General features: G+C 35.4%; 2 protein-coding genes across 6 annotated transcripts in view; both read left to right on the plus strand.

Annotated features, from left to right (window-relative positions):
- The first annotated feature begins 1,221 nt into the window (after positions 1-1,221).
- LOC100745668 (YLP motif-containing protein 1) lies at positions 1,222-7,749 on the plus strand. Its single transcript, XM_033322216.1, is given in 10 exon segments — positions 1,222-1,522; positions 1,831-2,967; positions 3,945-4,480; positions 4,796-4,898; positions 5,582-5,769; positions 5,848-6,230; positions 6,374-6,698; positions 6,819-6,903; positions 7,113-7,242; positions 7,343-7,749. Coding segments are annotated over 10 exon segments (3,135 nt in total). The 5' UTR covers positions 1,222-1,301; the 3' UTR covers positions 7,370-7,749.
- A 1,024-nt stretch (positions 7,750-8,773) lies between these two features.
- LOC100745790 (angiopoietin-2) overlaps positions 8,774-17,908 on the plus strand; it is a 15,624-nt gene continuing 6,489 nt past the window's right edge. The window contains exons 1-4 of one of the 5 annotated variants that reach the window (XM_033322198.1): positions 8,774-9,441; positions 9,588-10,671; positions 10,959-11,075; positions 17,322-17,605. In XM_033322198.1, coding sequence (XP_033178089.1) covers positions 10,586-10,671; positions 10,959-11,075; positions 17,322-17,605 — 487 coding nt within the window. In that variant the 5' untranslated portion in view covers positions 8,774-9,441; positions 9,588-10,585. Of the gene's footprint in view, positions 11,671-17,321; positions 17,606-17,908 lie in introns of all 5 variants that reach the window. The other 4 variants (XM_033322197.1, XM_024369478.2, XM_033322200.1 and 1 more) reach the window with 4 other exon arrangements.

The following is a 17,908-nucleotide window of genomic DNA, read 5'->3' on the forward strand; positions in this document are numbered from 1 at the left end:
ACACACACACACACACACACACACACGCACACACACACACACACACACTGGTTGCTTTTCGACTACATACTTCTTTTGTGAGAACCGTTAAATACCCATCCATTTGGTCAATCTGAATTTAGAATAATATGTATATGCGTATATATATATATATATATATATATACATATAATATGTTCTCCCTTCTTTCAATCAATTGTACAATTGCATAAAATGTGCCACATCGAATTGGACCCGTACACTATATGCGATCGTTCGTAAGCCTACGTGAAATACATACACGTATGTATATAATCAGATTATTTAGTTTTCGGTGTCCATAGTTACGAGTTGATGATTACCGGATATTACGCAAATTTGTTGTCTCTATATGACTTTCGTGAGGAATATCAACATGTAGATGTTAAATCGAACTTATTTTTAACGATAAACTCAATTCACGATTTGATAACATTTTATTTCGCATGATATTTAAAGGAACTAATTAAAATGAAAACTCGTTTAAATTCTTTAATACATATATACATATATGTATGTACCTATATACACGTACCTGCGTAATTACATAGATGATTTATAATCGAGACCATTTGAGAATTCAGGAGTTGTATCGTTTTCTAATTTATGAAAATATCCATAAAAGCAAATTTATATTTGCAATTCAATTAAATTATTATAAAAGATTTTCACTTTAAATTTATATTTTAATAATCATCTTATTTAATGAAGATTAACCTGGAACGGAATACCAGATTTCCTTTCTGATAATATTAACGAATTAAATTGTATCGATTCCAAGCGCTTAAAATCAGTATCGTATCGTAAATGTTAGTGTCATAGAAAATTGTATCCGAGATTTGAAAATGATCAACGCTCTAAATTGTAAGCAGTATGCATAGTTCATAGCACACATTTACATTTACATATTTACATGTATGTATAAGAATAATGAACTGTATTTTATACACCGTGTTTCCTTCATATTTATAATAATCCAAAGAATATATTGGTTAATCTATATAAGCAATATAAGCCAACAATGTTACGTTGTTTCTTAACTCGTTTCCTAATCCCATACGTAATAATAATGTTAATCGAAATTTTTAGTATGTTTGCACATACATAATTCGCTGTTCAACTCTTTTATCATTTAAGTTAAATTGGCTGCAGTTTGGTTGCGCTAGTGTTGCTGCTAGTAATACGCCAGTGCTGCTACGTGGATGCGATTGCCAGAATTATTAGTCGATTTCAAGTCCAAGTATCGTTGGATGTGTTGAGGAGTCGTCTGCGATACAATAAATATGGCGTACCGTGGTGTGAAAGGTTCTGATCCGTTTGTTTCGAAAACATCGCGAAATGAACGTTTTGCGCAAATGTCAAAGCAAGAGCAAATTATTCAGCAAAAAAAGCTTGAAATACAAGCAAAGATGCAAGAGCAAAAAGCAAAAGAAGCTGTGGAAAACTTGAAAAAGACAAATACGATAGCTCCGAATTTGATAGAAAATAAAACGAATTGTTCCAAGTAAGTAGAGCTATATCACTTCCAGAATAATTTCATATTTATTATTGCGTGAATAGATTCCCTTTTCGTAATTTTTCGTATTAACTGTTAACACTTTAACTTAATTAGTTTTCATGTGTGAATAAAACTGCAGTGTGGATGTCAAAATACTGATAACAAGCTGACAGGGTTATGGAAATATTTATGTATTATAGTAATAGTTTTAGTCTTTTTTTATTTGTTGTAAATAATCACCTGTTGATTTAGTACTTTGATTTAGTAATATCTTATATCTATATCTGTATCGAACGTCTTATGTTTCATTACAGAAAAGACGAAAACAAGTCAGTGATATCTCAAACCATTAATTTATTTGCTAATGATGGCAGCTTTTTGGATCAATTTAAAAAAATTGCAAGTAATAAGGTAACAGGAAAAACAGAGACGATGTTTCCTTTGAAGATAGAAGAAAAAATGGAAGAAAGTGCACAGGATAAGGAACGAAGAAGAAATAACGACAGAAATACAGACTGGGAAAATAGGAAAGACCGCAGGAGGGAGGATTCTCATTGGGAAAAGAGTTCTGACAAAAGACATAGCTCTTCTTCCAGTCCGTCTCCTACTAAACGTTCAGCATCTCAAGGTCCAGAAGCTAGACATTCATTTAATCAAGTAACTTCTAACGATCAACGTATGCAGCACAGCAATCAACAGTTTCTTTCTCGGAATGGAAATCTATCTGCTGTTCCATCCCTTGCATCTCAACCTATAACGTATCTCACAGGTGTACCATCACCTAATGTGAGAAGTATCGTAACCAACGTACCTCCTCCAAATTTATCAAAAATGCCTCCTCCGAAAAGTATGTGTAGCACTTTCCCTAGACTGGATGACCAATCTGGAGATCCAAGAATGCCAATAACATCACCCCATACAGTCCGTCCACCTCCACCTCCACCTCCTATACCTGTGCAACCTGTTCCACCAAACACCAACGTACCTCCACCAAATATTCATATTTCTCGGACAATACCATCTAATTTACAAAGTTTACCACCACCACCACTGCCACCTTCAACCGTTCCATTAGCATCTTTATTATCTACATCGTCATTAACGTTGCCAACGTCATCAATGTCGCCAACATCGTCATTGCTGTTATCATCCCCACCACCACCACCACCACTACCACAATCGTCCCCATTACTCTCATTATCATCTTCCTGCTCTACTTCTTCTGCTATCTCCTGTTGCCCCAATTCCTCCTCCTCCTTCTCCTCCTCCACTTCTTCCTCTTCTTCGTTTACATTGACATCAACAACACTACAACTACCTTCACTGCTAAAATCGCCATTGCCGTCGCCATCGCCATCGTCATCGTCACCGTCATCATCGTCCTCGTCATCGTCCTCAGCATCATCGTCATTGACGCCATCGTTGTTACCGTCCTCTTCGTCATCATCGTCGTCATTATCCTCATCGACATTATTATTATCGTCGTCGTCGTCGTCGTCGTCGTCGTCGTCGTCCTCGTCCTCGTCATCCTGTTCCCTGTCCTTGTTGAAACCAAGGCCATCGCGACCATCGATCCCTACAGGAAACTTACTAAGAGGAAAAGCGAAAGACTTGGAGCAACGACGAGGTCAAGACTCCAATCTAGTGACACTTTCCGACGCGGCTGTGTCCCTGTTAAGCGGCTGCATCACCGACGAGAATTCGATCGATCCTTTGGTACTCAGCTCTGCCAACCTCGCCAGCAAAGTCGCTCTGCGAATACCGCAACCTCATCAAAGAATCTCCGGTTTCGGAATGAAAATCAAACCAAACTTGAGTATCAGGCACATTCCTAATCCTCAGGCTGTGGTCGCGTCGCAATACAGGAATCAAAGAGTCAGTTACTTCAATTCTGCCTCGCAACAGCCACCGTAATTCTTTCTCCGCTAACAGTACGAGCTATCCTCCTGTGTATCCTCCATTCTTTTCACCACTTCCTATGGTAATAGCCAACAATCTGGTCGGTGTCTCTGACTTTTGTCCAACTTTAAAAATCGTTACCGAGAATGAGCAAACTATCGCGACAAAGATTTTATTTTTATTTTATTTTTATGCACTCGTCCATTGCAGCTAAAGCGATAAAGTTGTCGACGAGAAGCGTCCTCTCCGATGATTTTCGAACGTGTTACAAAGATCGATCGCTTTGAACGATTTTTCTCTTTACGTATAACCGGCGGCTGGCTTTAGTCATCAGATTAGGTTGGGTTAATATTAATCCGATCGCCGCGAGGCGGCCAGCCAGCGTTTCACTGCTTAATCGCTTTAAAGAGTAACTGAATAAATTCGTTGAATCTCAGTAAAGTGAAGCAACGAAATGTTGACCGCCATTACGTTGCATCCGAGTGTCCGACTCAGAATCCAGGTAATTATACGAATAATCGACCGCGAGGTGAACGTATCCTTCTATATTATTGGTATCATCAGAATCGAGTACGCGACGACACTTAGCTTCAACCGGACAACAATGCGGTGTACCACCTCCTACACCATTACAACCTATGAACTTGCCACCTCCAAACATTCCTCCTCCTAATATGTTACCAACAATGACACAAATGCCACCAAGCATAATGTCGATTCCGGCTACGCAGACAATCGTGGTCAGTGTACCGAATGCGTCAAACGTGCCAAATGTCCCAAACGTCCCACCGCCAAATGTAATACCATCTGTGATGATGTCCGCTCCACCACCAGTCCACAATGTTGCCTCGAATATGAATTCAATTCCAGCGCCCAATCTTAATATTCCACCTCCGAATGTACCACCCCCTTCCTTAATTCCAAACGCCAGACCGCCGCTTTCTTTAATGTCGACCAGTTACCCTCTTCCTAATCAAGTCGCTCAGGTACCTATGGGACCACCTAATGTACAAGTGCCACCACCAGTGAGGCCATTGACTGATCTACAAGCCTCTGAACAGCTAGGTACGATATGTCGATTATTTTCATTTATTTCTTCGTTTCGACGTATCGCCGCGTGTTTATATTTACAAAGAACAAGTTATTTCCTGTAAAATGGATTACTTGTTCGCGCAGTCCAGAATATGTAAGTGTGCGTGCGTATGCGTATGCGCGCGCGCGATACGCCGAATACAAGACGCGTGGGCGAATACGAAACTTGCAAATAAGCAAATTCGTGCTGATCATTCGTGTAGACGAATACGTGTTCTACACTACAGAAACAAAAACAAAATCCAGAGTTTTTAGCGTTGTTACGCATGTCTGACAAAGGCTTCTAAGTGTGTCCCGTAGAGGCTGAGCAGCTGGCACGCATCGTCGCTGACTGTGGGGATGAAATCGAACAAGAAGCACGAGAGAAGAATGCCCAAGATCCTAAATTATGGTAACTACTGTCCTCTCTGGTCCCCCATCTATAGCCTCTTTATACGTGTAGCGTTTGCACATATCACATTTTCTTTATTTCACCTTACGTATCGTTCGTTCGTCTTTTTTGTACAACATTGCTCTATTTTAAGCACTAGATACAGCATTTAGGTGTAATGTATTACGATGCTTGCTTTGTCTGTACCACTTCTCCATTCTCTACTTCCTTTCTAATCAAGTAGCGAAATCTTATCGATAATATTTGATAATAACGATACGTGAAATTGTAATTAAAATTTGACCAATAAGTTTTTTAATTATACATATATCGTGCGCCCAAAACGTGAATGTTTTTCTTCATTTCTTATTTACAATTATTTATAATTACTATTTTATCCTCCGTAAAACAACATACATTAGAGTATGTTCCCCTAATTAGTTTATAAAATATTTCTTTTATAAAATAAAGACGATACTTAAATTCTTCAATGTAATTGCCGAATCAAAAGCTTGACATATTGGACGAACATACGAATATACGATTTGTTTTCTTATAAAACACCTGTTATCTTCTATTCTTTCTTCTTATTCTTTTTTTCTTTTATTTTTTTTTTCTCTTTATTGTGTCTCTTTTAATCTAAAGGAATTTAATTTAGGAGACTATGTTACTCGTCAGAAGTTTTAAGTTTTGTTTTAATCAAGGTTTCTGCACCAAAAGCAAAGTGCAGCCTATATGCAGTACAGGGGATTGGTGGCAAAATTTCGCACTGAAAAATCCGTTAAGGAAAATAAAAACGCCGGCGCGGAACTCTATTGTCCGGAAGAAGCTCTCAGCGATAATGACGATAGCGATCAAGGTCCTACCGCTAACAAGCATGTTTCACCACAAGGTATATATAATGTATATTTATTTTTGCATCGTGTCATCGTCTACCATTATTGATTGTAATTATTTGTACATTAAACAGAAAAGAAACGAGAGAGAGAGAGCGATAACAATTCTACAGATCGATCAAAGGAAGACAATAAGGAAGAACGTAAACGAAAAAGACGTAGCCGATGGGGTGATCCAGATAATAAGGTGCCTGTAGCAGAAATGAACACGTTAACCAGCCATAATAAACAGCAAAGTAGTAGTGGCTTTTCACAGCCAGGTATCGCGATTCCTGGACAAATTGGACAACCGGCTGTTATAATTCCATCACCAAAAGTGCAACGTACGGAAACAAAGAACCCTATGTTAACTAAAATATCAAGGAACGATCCAGCCTTGATACAATATGCTCGGCAAACTTTTGGTACGTTAGATCTCACTGAAGAGCAATGGAAAAAAGCCGAAGATCATTACAAGGTGACAAGATTGTTTATTTTAAGATTGTTTTATTTCAAGCGTTCATTTAAGATTTAAGATTAAGATCGAGCTTAGTACTTTGTTAATTCAACAATGTGTAATTTCTGCCAACTCACTCATCGTTTATTCTAACTTTCATTCAGATAAATCTTCTCTACCAAAACTTATTAAGAAAAAGAGAAGAAGTAAGACGTTTAGAAGCACAGGGCAAGCACAAATACGAATACGACAGTGACGAAGAGACGGAAGGTGGTACTTGGGAACACAAACTCAGATCTGCCGAAATGGAGGCTACTCAGATGTGGGCTGAAGAATTGACGGCCCAAGCAGAAGGAAAGCATCATATTGGTGATTTCTTGCCACCGGATGAACTTAAAAAATTTATGGAACAATATAACGCAGTTAAGCAAGGGAAGGAACCTGACCTAAGCGATTACAAGGAGTACAAACTAAAAGAAGATAACATCGGTACGCAGCTTGCCTTTCTTTGCGCGTGCATGTATTTACATATATATTAAAATATATATGTATCTTTTTGTCAGTAAGTTATGTTTGACAACCAAATTAACGAAGATTGCAATTCTTTAGGATTTCAGATGCTACAAAAACTTGGTTGGAGCGAAGGACAAGGATTAGGTAGCGAAGGCAATGGTCGCATCGAACCCATTAATAAGTAAGTAGTTCCTGACTGATTGTACTTATTATATTCGCGTTGATTTCACATATAAACATATAATACATGTGAATTATTTCTATGATAGAAGTTTGCCGTATTATTGAATTTCCTTAGCATTTTATTTGATCTATCTGTGACCATTTCCTACTTTATTTATTAATACCAATATCTTCGATGTTGTATCGACATTTCTCATTTTTCTATAGAGCAACCAATAGATTCGACAGTGCTGGTTTAGGTTCCGAAAGACCGGATGGTGTATCCAGGGACGACGATGAATTCGATGCCTACAGAAAGAGGATGATGCTTGCCTACAGATTTAGGCCTAATCCTTTGGTAATTTTGTCAAACATCTAAAAAATTTCGGAATGCCAAAGTTATGTTTCATATGCTTAACCACTAATCAAATGTTTATTCTTCTTCCCTTTATTTTTAGAACAATCCTCGAAGACCTTATTATTGAAAAGAAGGTGACATTAGTAGATCGTATTCGAGGCATTATATATCGTGATGTTCCATTTAGTTGGAAGATAAATTGTCATTATTTTGTACATTTGAAATATAATACTAAACGTACAGATTACAGTTATAGTTACAGTGACATAATAAATGAAATCCCAATCTTGTTTCTATTTCTATAGATGTTTACTCTGTTTTTCTTATTGTATGTATGTACGATTATGAATGCTCATTAGAATTATTAAATGAAATATGAACTGTGAATGTTTTGTTACATATATTATTTGTACGTAGGTTTCATATTTGATGCACCGTGCGATATGTATTGGATTGTAGAAGCATCGATTAAGTACAGAGTAGACGTAACATAATTATATGGGGCTTTGTGTCTCACAAATTCCAACTGAATACCAACTTCAAAAAAATCAAAGTATTTCCTATTACATTGGACAAGCGTACTTAAGCGCTTATACATTGATCGATCTGATTGTTACATTGCCCTAACATAGGGAATATATCACGCCTCACAAGTCACATGGTCCCCCAAATATGGGACACGTAAAAGCAACGACAGGTGTCAGCTCTATCCTGTATTCAGTCCGTGACAAAACATTCCGGTTAATTTGTATCGATAAATGAAACAATTTTACCGATCTACATACATACATACATATGTGACGATACCTATGTATACTTGAATTTATAATGTACTCTTTCCCGTTCCCTTCTGCTTTCTTCCTCTCTTCATTTTTATACTACTATCTATCTCATTGTCAGTCTGTCGGTTCACTATTTTTCTTGTACATCTTCTTTCCGATCGTATCTTGTTACTTTTTCCTTTATCGCATTTACCGAATTACTGTATTGCATTCTTTTTTTCGATTTTGATTAAATTCGTTATTTAATCTTTTTCATTTCTTCATTCTCATCGTTGTCGTTGGAATTTTAATGCATATTTCACATCGATGCGCCCTGATAATCATGGAATGCACATTTCACAGTAATACCAAGTATGCCTGTTCTCGTTTCTTGATCAACAATTGTATCGACGTCTCGATCAAGGTGAAAAGTCTGACACGTTCTCTTAGAACGTAAGATCATGACATTCTCGAAATATTTCACACAAGTTCTCTTAGATTCGGAAAACAATGTTTTGATTTGTTCGTAATCTCACACGAAGAGTATAGATACGAGATAAAAGCTCAGCTATAAATAACTGACGACATTTATCTTATTTAAAAGCAATTTTCACCTTTGAATTAGCTTACCTTAATAATAGTTGTTTCCTTGATCTTCATTTTACGTTTAAGTTATGTAATTTTAATTCTCGTTCCAACTATTCTCTAACACATTTTAATTAAAAGATAAATAATGATTTATAAAAAGATGATTTATAATCATTACGAAAAAAATGAAAGTTATCAATACGTTAGATGCAAATATATTAAATATTAGATAGATATCGATGCGATATAGATATGTATTTACAAATTGATATATCATACGCAGGTAATGTTCGGTTTATCCCTGTTTATTTCTCAATCAACTGTAATCGATATTGTCAGAAAGTCAAAAGTAGGAGTAAAATGGCTGTTGGAACTGTTGAAAGTTTGGAAGTGCGAAGAACGGCAGCAGTAAGAATTAAAACAGTATTTACGATGTATGTAGTAGTAGTATAGAATGACGGAATAACTCGTACTATAGATGTACTCAAATAAGCGAAGGGGCAAGCAATGATGAGGACTGACAGTCGTATTCGCGTATGGTCACATACATGTATGTCTTCGTTTTATAAGTGACGTCATCTTGTTCCTGCGATAGGAACTTCTCCTGGTGACGCTGGCAACGATATCAGTCAAGAAGGGGTAGAGTGGTAGGTAGGGTGAGAAAGAGAAGGGCAACGCAAAGGAAGGGGAAGAAGAAGTTGCAACGAAACGGAACAGTACGAATTCAAACGGATCGAACCGTTTCAGATCGGATCATAGCCTTACAGAGGGAAAGGACGGAAAAAGACCACAGAATGGTCGGTAGATCAGTGGGGAGAGGTACAAGCACTCTTTCAAAGCGGACACGTATGTACGTGAAAGTAACTCTTACTATTCAGCGGCGATCGGGAACTTGTTGGTGCTTTATGGTGTCGGCAGTCTGGTTGTTTGTATCGAATTTAAAATACGGTGCGCATAATTGCCTATTACTGTTGTGTATTTTGCTCGTTATTTCAGGAGACGTACAAACAATAAAGTGAAAAACATAAGAATAAGGAAGGGTGATGCACAATCGTATATGACATAGAGTTTGTCTATGTTTCAATTCATATCGAACTTATATATCTAGGAAGAAGAGAAGAACGGATAGATCATCGAACTTGGAAGAAAACGGAACAGGTGTCATACGCAACATTCGGTGCGAAGTGCGCGTAATCATCGAGATTCAGAAGAATTAAATAATGGTTCTGATTTTGTCTGTGGAACAGTTGCGCACATATAAATACAACAAATTGACACGGTCTTTTGTCTTTATTTTTTAAGTCGTTTCTAAGAGACATAGTATACCGCGCACACCGACATATACATTTTGTTTCATTTTTAATACGTTTATTTTTTATACGTTTTTTTCGTTCGCTTCTCTCGGAAAATCTCTATCTGTCAGTGCACAGAAATGAGATATTGATTATACTAATTACTCATTTACCGTGTGTGTGTGTGTGTGTCTTCATCAAGGGAATGTCAATATTCGTAATGATAACGGTCGTGTATATTTCGATCAAGGTGAACGAATATTAAAAGTAGAGCGAAACCAACAGAACAAGTAATGATTTTGCTACAAAGAGAAAAATGAGAAAAGTATAGGATTCGCTTAAGTTTATCATCTCATCTTATCCTTGGTGCGTATACGGTGATCAAAGTGTTATATCGAAGAGGATCGGGAATAAACTCCGCTGTGATCACTCTGAACATTCGTTATGATAACGAATTGTTATGAAACAATTTAAAATTGGTAATGGCGAAAGAAAAATCTTTTCGTGTTTGTTGCAACTTGTAATAGTTGTGTTTTCTTTGCCGAGTGTTTCGTGATTTGTGCTTCGATCAAATTGGTTTTGTTCCAGTCGAAAAGAACATTTACATTCTCGCGTATATATCTTCACTTAGAAACATTATCGTTGGTGAATTTACTTATTGCTTTGTACATATATATATATATAAGCGTTGAGAATGAATGGATGTTCGGCTTAAAAAGAAGAAGAAGAAGAACTTGCATGCGAACAACTAACCGAACATTAAGTGATCTTCGTCGGGAGTGCCGTGGGTACGTGAATTTTTAAAATCGCGTATTTTTCTTCGTTCCGTTCTTTATCTCTGCCGTTCTCTCTTTCTTTTTCTTCTGTTTCTTCTTCTTCTTCTGCTTCTTCTATTTCTTTTCTTCTTCTTTTCTTTCTCCTTTCCCTTTTATACTTCCTCGCCATTGACATTGCCGTTAAAAATATCCATTCACTCCCATATCTTTCATATTCCTTTCATTCTCTGCGATTGTTCGATCATGAGAGAAGCTGTAGTACTTGCCACATGTTTATTGGGTATCGTGTTTGCTGGAAGTCCTAGACTACCCAGGACCTCTGCCGATGAACGTAATACCCGTAACGTTAGTAACAATGGAGGCAACGTCACTGGAAACACGATACCGATACCTAGCCGCAATTCTCAACGAAATAGGTGAGTTGGCATAAAAAACAATAAATTATATTAATTAACATTGTTTTTTTTTTTGTAAAGATCAGAAGTTGAGAAAGAGTAAGATGATAGGCATTGTATCACTTAAGTTCATTCGATAGATTGATCGATGATAAATATTCGAGAAGACTAATTTCTTTTTCTTGTTTAATTTTGCGAATAGCATATAGTGTATAACATATGTGTGTGCGCGTGTGTGCGTGTGTGTGCGCGCGCGCGCGCTCGCGCTCGCGCTCGCGCGTGTGTGTACATATTCACTTAATCGTAGTTGACCAACGGACAATCTGTCCGTACAGCTTTCCTGTGTTTCTTGCGTGGTGAAAAGTTAAAAAATCGAATAATTCTTCTGGAATTTGTTATTCTGAAACAAGTACAATTTAATTGTGATTTGCTCGTTTGTGTAGCAAATTTGTACCACTTAATATTAGGAAAATGAAAACGAGTTATTTGTTTAGAACGAATGTGGTAATAAAAATAACGCCGATTCAAATAAAATTGGTTTGAGTTTAATGCTTTGATCCGACGACTTTAATCGTAAGAAATTGAACCAAGAATTTCCGTTATTGTACTGAAACAGGTTTATACTCGCCTTTTTCTTTCGCTTTCTCTTTCCATCCTCTCAATTCGTGCAACGTGTAGCAGCATACATCTACAATCTGCAGTATACAGCTATAAATCCCTCGTCGTCGTGGTGTCTCGCCTTGTGTTGTCGTTCTATTGGGGTTCATGCTAGACTTTCCCTTATGTAACTTCGCAGAACAACGCGAAAGGTGTTTGATTCTTAATAATAGTAGCGGAATTGCTAAAGAATATTTTGTCACTTATGTAATAGAATTTTATGAATTTTATCGGATCGTTGATTGTAAACCTTGTTTTCTTTCTAGAAATTACATACTGGTTGCCTTCTCATCTCGCTTTCCACTTACTTGCTTTCCTATTACATATTAGCCAAACTATCTTTTCTTTTATTTATTTACCATTTCATTTATCGCTAAGAACTTGTCAACAATAACGAGTCTGTTAATTCTTATATTTGATACACCTTCTTCTAACGACACTGCACAAACCACAACTAATAATTAATTAATCGTCTAATTAAACTGGTAGGCAAAAGCTACACCGAGATTATCTCCGTTGTCTAGAAAATTGTTTTGTTTTAGCATCTACAAGGTTTTATTTTTCAAAAACAAATCTTTAATCTTGATTAACTTGAATAAGTTGATCAGTTTGGTTTTTGTGTAGCTTAAATAACTTTTGGCGCGTAAGATCAATACAATTTCGACAATCACACCCAAATTGCATAATATAATACAATATTTAAAATAGTATGAACAGTCAACGAGAAAAACTCGACAACTCCCTTGGCGCGCGCATCATTCTTTTTTTCATGCGTAAGATTTACATGTGTATGTATGTACGAGTATAAGATGACAAATACGAAAAATCATATATTCTCTCTAATGTATGTGGTAATGTATTAGCTGGCATATACACTAGTGTTTTCTTTCTAGTCCATTTGAATTAATATTTTTTCAGGAATAAATTGATAGTAAAAATATTTTTGCATATTATATAAAGCGACTTTGGAACAATTTTCCCCTGATGCTTTATAAAAGAAATACCGATTAAACGAAAGAAACACAACCTTTTTTCACATATCGTTTTATACCTTAAACGCTATTTGTTGTACATGAAAAAGTTTCAGTAGAACTTTTCAAGTTAATAAAATTATCTGTAAAATGAGACTCGCTGCGTTAAGATAAGCCCAATTTTTATATTGTAAATTAGTAAAATGTGCGAAAAAGTACATTTTTCATAAATCATTTATAACTAGTTAAAGTTGTCGTGCAGTATCAAGGCTCTGTAAGATAAGTAAATACTATAGTTATGTCGAAATAGAGTACCAAATTTGTCCATCCGTAGTAGCATATGTGTCAGTGTATTTTCTGTTTATGAACAAGAGTTTTGGGTGAGTTTAAAGGTTCCATGCACAATTGCGTATTCGAGGTTGCAAGAAAAACACCTGTCATGTCATAACTTATGACTCAAATAATTAATATTATTTTACGAAATAGAACGATTGTTATTATTTTATGTAAGTGTTGCCGACCTCCTCGTGGCGACTGGTTTTTAAAGAAGCTAAGCTCAATACATTGATGATATTCATCTTTAATTGAATTGTAAGACAGACAGACATTTCTTAGAACCTCCCATGTGCAGTTGGGCCACGGAGTTGTATCCCGGTCTCGGCCCACCTTCGTTCGTATACATCATATGGTATACACAATAAACAGAGAATAAGCGTCAGGTTTCGGTCAGGTCACTCTATCTGGTCGCTGGAAACTAATACGAACGCATACGCTGCCACGAACGTACAATTATTACAGGCAGTACTACTCACTGTAATGGTATCGATAGTTTTTTGCTCGGAATATCTTGGAAATTATGGCCGACAGACTCTTGCATGTATAGGAAAAAGTTGTTCAAAATGTTGAGTTTTTACAAGAAAATTAAACATATTCAAAAATCACTTAAATCTAGTTTTCTAGAACTGTAAGTTTTTAACAGTTTCACTGTAAACATTTTATTTGTAAGCCTGCATCGCACTGTCTTCATGATTATCCATTTTAAGCGATCGATACCAATCGGAAAGTAGATATATCAATGTCAGGCTCTATCAAAAATAAACATAATATGTAAATAGATTGCAACGCGAAAAAAGGCGAGAGACAAATTCATTACAAGTTTGATGATACCTTTGCAACATTCCTATATGTACGTTTACGCTTACTTACCTTTATGCATAACAACCTTATCGATATTAGTTCTTAATAAATATTGTTTCTGTTGCCCGAAGTATAACACGAAGGTTGCAGAACGACGTAATAGGAAATTTGTAAATGTCAGGATACATGGACGGGTATACATATATGTATACACGTGTTACATCTACTACCATTAGTCGTTCCGCTAGAATCATCATGGTATTCGTCTCGTAATTTGTTACCTTTCTTTTTCAATCTTACGGAAGTTATCAGTCGTGGAATGTCGTCCGTTGTAAGCGCTCGTTGTAATTCCGCTTCCACCTTTCAATAGTCGTTGTTAGTTTTTGTTCGTTGGTTTCGCTGCGGAGTACTTTTACACTAGGGTAATTTCGATAATATTCATGCCCATTTTCGTTATAAGCTGGTTGAAAATGTGGATCAAGTAAAACAATTATACAGTTATATATATTATACAGTTAATAAATTAAATTAAAACATGCGTTCTATCATGTATGTTTATATCGTAACCTTTCTTTCTTTCTTTTTTTGCAACGTCATGGACCTTATATGATACAATTGTATTTGAAAGAATAACGGCATTTTCTGTTTTCTATGAATCGAAGGACCGATATCTATAATAATTACGCTTATGGTTTCAATTATTCCTATTGACACTTATTTAAGAGGAGGATTCGTGAAAGAACAAAGTCTTATAATTATTTAAGGTAACCTTATATAACGATGTCGGCATAATAATTGAAACAACAGAAGGGATTCTATCAGGGATTAACATTACGCGATACGTTTGAGATGATAGAATTTTATAATAGACAACTTCATTTACGTATAGATAAAGTATAAAATCTTAATCTGACAATTTGATAATTAGAAGGAAAGTAAAGGGAACGATTTTTAGATTAGGAACACGAGATCTGTTTATTATTATAATTTTTATAATCATACGTACATACTATACATACTATGTCGATGAATCGGCAATAGCTGCAACGAAGTAGAAATTAATACAATAAAATTACGTTTTAAATTTCATTCTTCGGTTAGAATCGTTCAAGTATATGTGAAGAAATCAGCGAGAAGCAAATCTCGTCAGCACCGAATACGTACTTGTATAAATATTTGTTTCTCATTCAGCCAATCGTAACTACGACAGTAGACATAGTCGATCATCGATCGCATTTAAGCAATACTAACCTCAGTTGCCTATACATTTGATCGAATTGCCAACCATTTTTCAAACAATCAGTCGACGATACGTCGAGCATGTCGCACTGCAGCAGCAGTATCGTCGTGTTTGTAAAGGTCTCTCGATCAAAAATTTTACATAAAGTTTATCGCTGCTTCTAACAACTGGGTTTGATAGATGTGACCTTTGAGAATACTTTGTTTTATTGCACCTCGATGAATCTGACATTAATGATTGTAATATCGTAATTCTAAAGAATTAAAAGAGAGAACTCAACGTTTTATATTGTAGAAATAAAATAACTTTGCCCGAAAGAAGCTGATAAATAACATAAAGTATTTTTATTATCGGAAACGATAAAGTAAACATAAGTTAACTTCACAAACTTTGTTGTGGCGCTTGCAACTGTGCATAGGAATGTATAAAAATATAGCAGATTGTCCTCTGTTCATTCTATTATATTCTTATGATTATGAAAGGTTTCGTCTCATCATATCAAATCAGTTAAATAGGATTTAAAAAGTATTCCTTACTAATAATTCTTATTAATCACTTGTCATTAATTGTTTTAATTCATTTTTACGTAGGAATAATTTCATTATAGCACGTAGGACTATCAAACTTGTAACGAGCGGCCGTTTCAATTACAAGGCTACAGGGTCTCGGCCGATTGCTCTTATGTGCAATGTGTAATTTTAATAATAATCGTAGATGTTCGTCAATTTGAAGAAAAAAAGGAACAACATTTCGATTTATCCGTATTTTAAGCACAGGTGTACAACGTCAACGTAAACTGTAATTTACATGAAAATATTTAGAAGAAATATTAGCGAAAAAGTAACAGATCCTAATATATTATTTAAACAATTCACTATTTCAGTCGCCAAGAATATGTTAGCGTTCATCCGGAGTATTCATCCACCAGTGAACTGGTGTAAATACTCTCCGTTTTTCGTTGTTCACTTTCACTGTGGAGGAATCATCTATCCAGCGATCCTCCAATGCGAAATAGTACAAGTTTGGCTTTATCTATGCGAGAGCCATAAACTCGCATACATACGTATAGGTAATATCATCATGCCCGGTACATAAAGCTGCCAGCAACCTAACCGATACCAAGATAAAAGGTAGCAAAGGTATTTTTTCGAATATGTACATATCTCGAAAGCTACAGCCGAGCAGGGCCCCAAACATACGTAGGAAAAAGTTGTTCAAAAACCACGATCCTGACAATAATATATTTGAAAATCATTGAAACTGGTAAACATAGATCCCCTCGTTCGAATAATTAATAATTATGATATTCTCCTACTCTCCTTGCAAGGTATATTTATCGTATCTGTATATTTAGTAAAAGCGAGTAAGCAAATATTTGCGAGTCATTTTCTTTCTGTATATATTTTACTATAATTCTACATTCTATAATCTATTTATATTTATATATATTTATATATAATTATTTATATATAATTTATATATAACTATACTATATTTATATATAATTATTATTATAAATTACATTTTTATTCGACGAATAAAACCAGAGTAAACCAGAGAATACACGCACGAATACGAATACGAATATCGCGTATGCGTTACGAAAAGAGAATAAATGATAAAATTTACGAAAATATGTTGTAATTCTTAATAATGTATATGTATGTTAATTATTTAAGTATGTTGATTATCGTTCAATAGTCATAGTGTACATGTGGTAAAAGTAATGACAACAATGCCGTTATATTTTACACGGATACAAATTCTACAAATTTAGGCATTACACTATAAAGCTTACAGATTTGTAAGATTCGAAAGGACCGTAATAACCATGGAGAGTACGACTGTTGACCTACCTATGGATTGCGTAAAATTACAGTTTACATCGTAACGAGAGAAAGGATACATCTGTGCAAGTTGTTTCAGATTCAGCTTTATCTTAGATCCGATACTATTTTATATAAGATAGAGCAACATTTTCCTCATCTATAGCAATGATGTATCGATTATCAATATCGTTTAATTTATTTAAAGAAGATGAATTAATTTTGTAGCTTTTTGTAGCAACTAATATTAATCAAATTTGATAATTTGTTCATATTTTGAAATTTCTATTAATCGTCGAGATAGTTACGATGTAACGAATCAATAGACGAACATTCTTACTTTTGCATTACTCGAGTGAAATGAAAATTTTTTAATTGAAATTAAAACGAATTTCATTCTTTGATCGTAATACTTTTCGGTACTTTCTTTTTTCAGAGAGCAATACCTCTTTAACGTTTTCGAGGTTATAGTTTCGACTTTGGAATCAAAATTACAGCGCATTGAAAATTTGGACAAAGCGGTGGAACACTTGATGAGAAGAGTGGAAGCTTTGGATTCACGCGTGAATGATAATATCGATAAAACCGATGCAGTTATTACAAAGCTACGAACATTAGATCTAAAACTTTTCAATTCTCATCAAATTGAATTTTCTTCAACTGAATCTGCATACTCGACAAGAAGGAGCGATGATAAAAACGACAGTGAAATCAGAAGCGGTACGTATGTATGTATGTACATAAAATGCTGATACGTAAAAACAGAAATTCGTTAACAGACGTATCTATAGAAGAAGAAAAGAAAAAAAAAAAGAAAAAAATATTGGACTGATCGAATCGGTTAGAACAAACATGGATCGCAACTACAAATTGTCGTTTGAATTGTATTACATTTACAGCCGGTTTTCTTTTATCTATATCGTATACTTAACAATCGTATTTACGTGTATTTTATAGGTATGCATACATATACCTACATATGTACACACGTATACAAGCCTGCTTTCCTTGTATTTCCCCCCT

Source organism: Bombus impatiens, unplaced genomic scaffold, assembly GCF_000188095.3.
Source record: "Bombus impatiens unplaced genomic scaffold, BIMP_2.2 scf_0581, whole genome shotgun sequence".
In the NCBI taxonomy this organism is placed as follows: domain Eukaryota; kingdom Metazoa; phylum Arthropoda; class Insecta; order Hymenoptera; family Apidae; genus Bombus; species Bombus impatiens.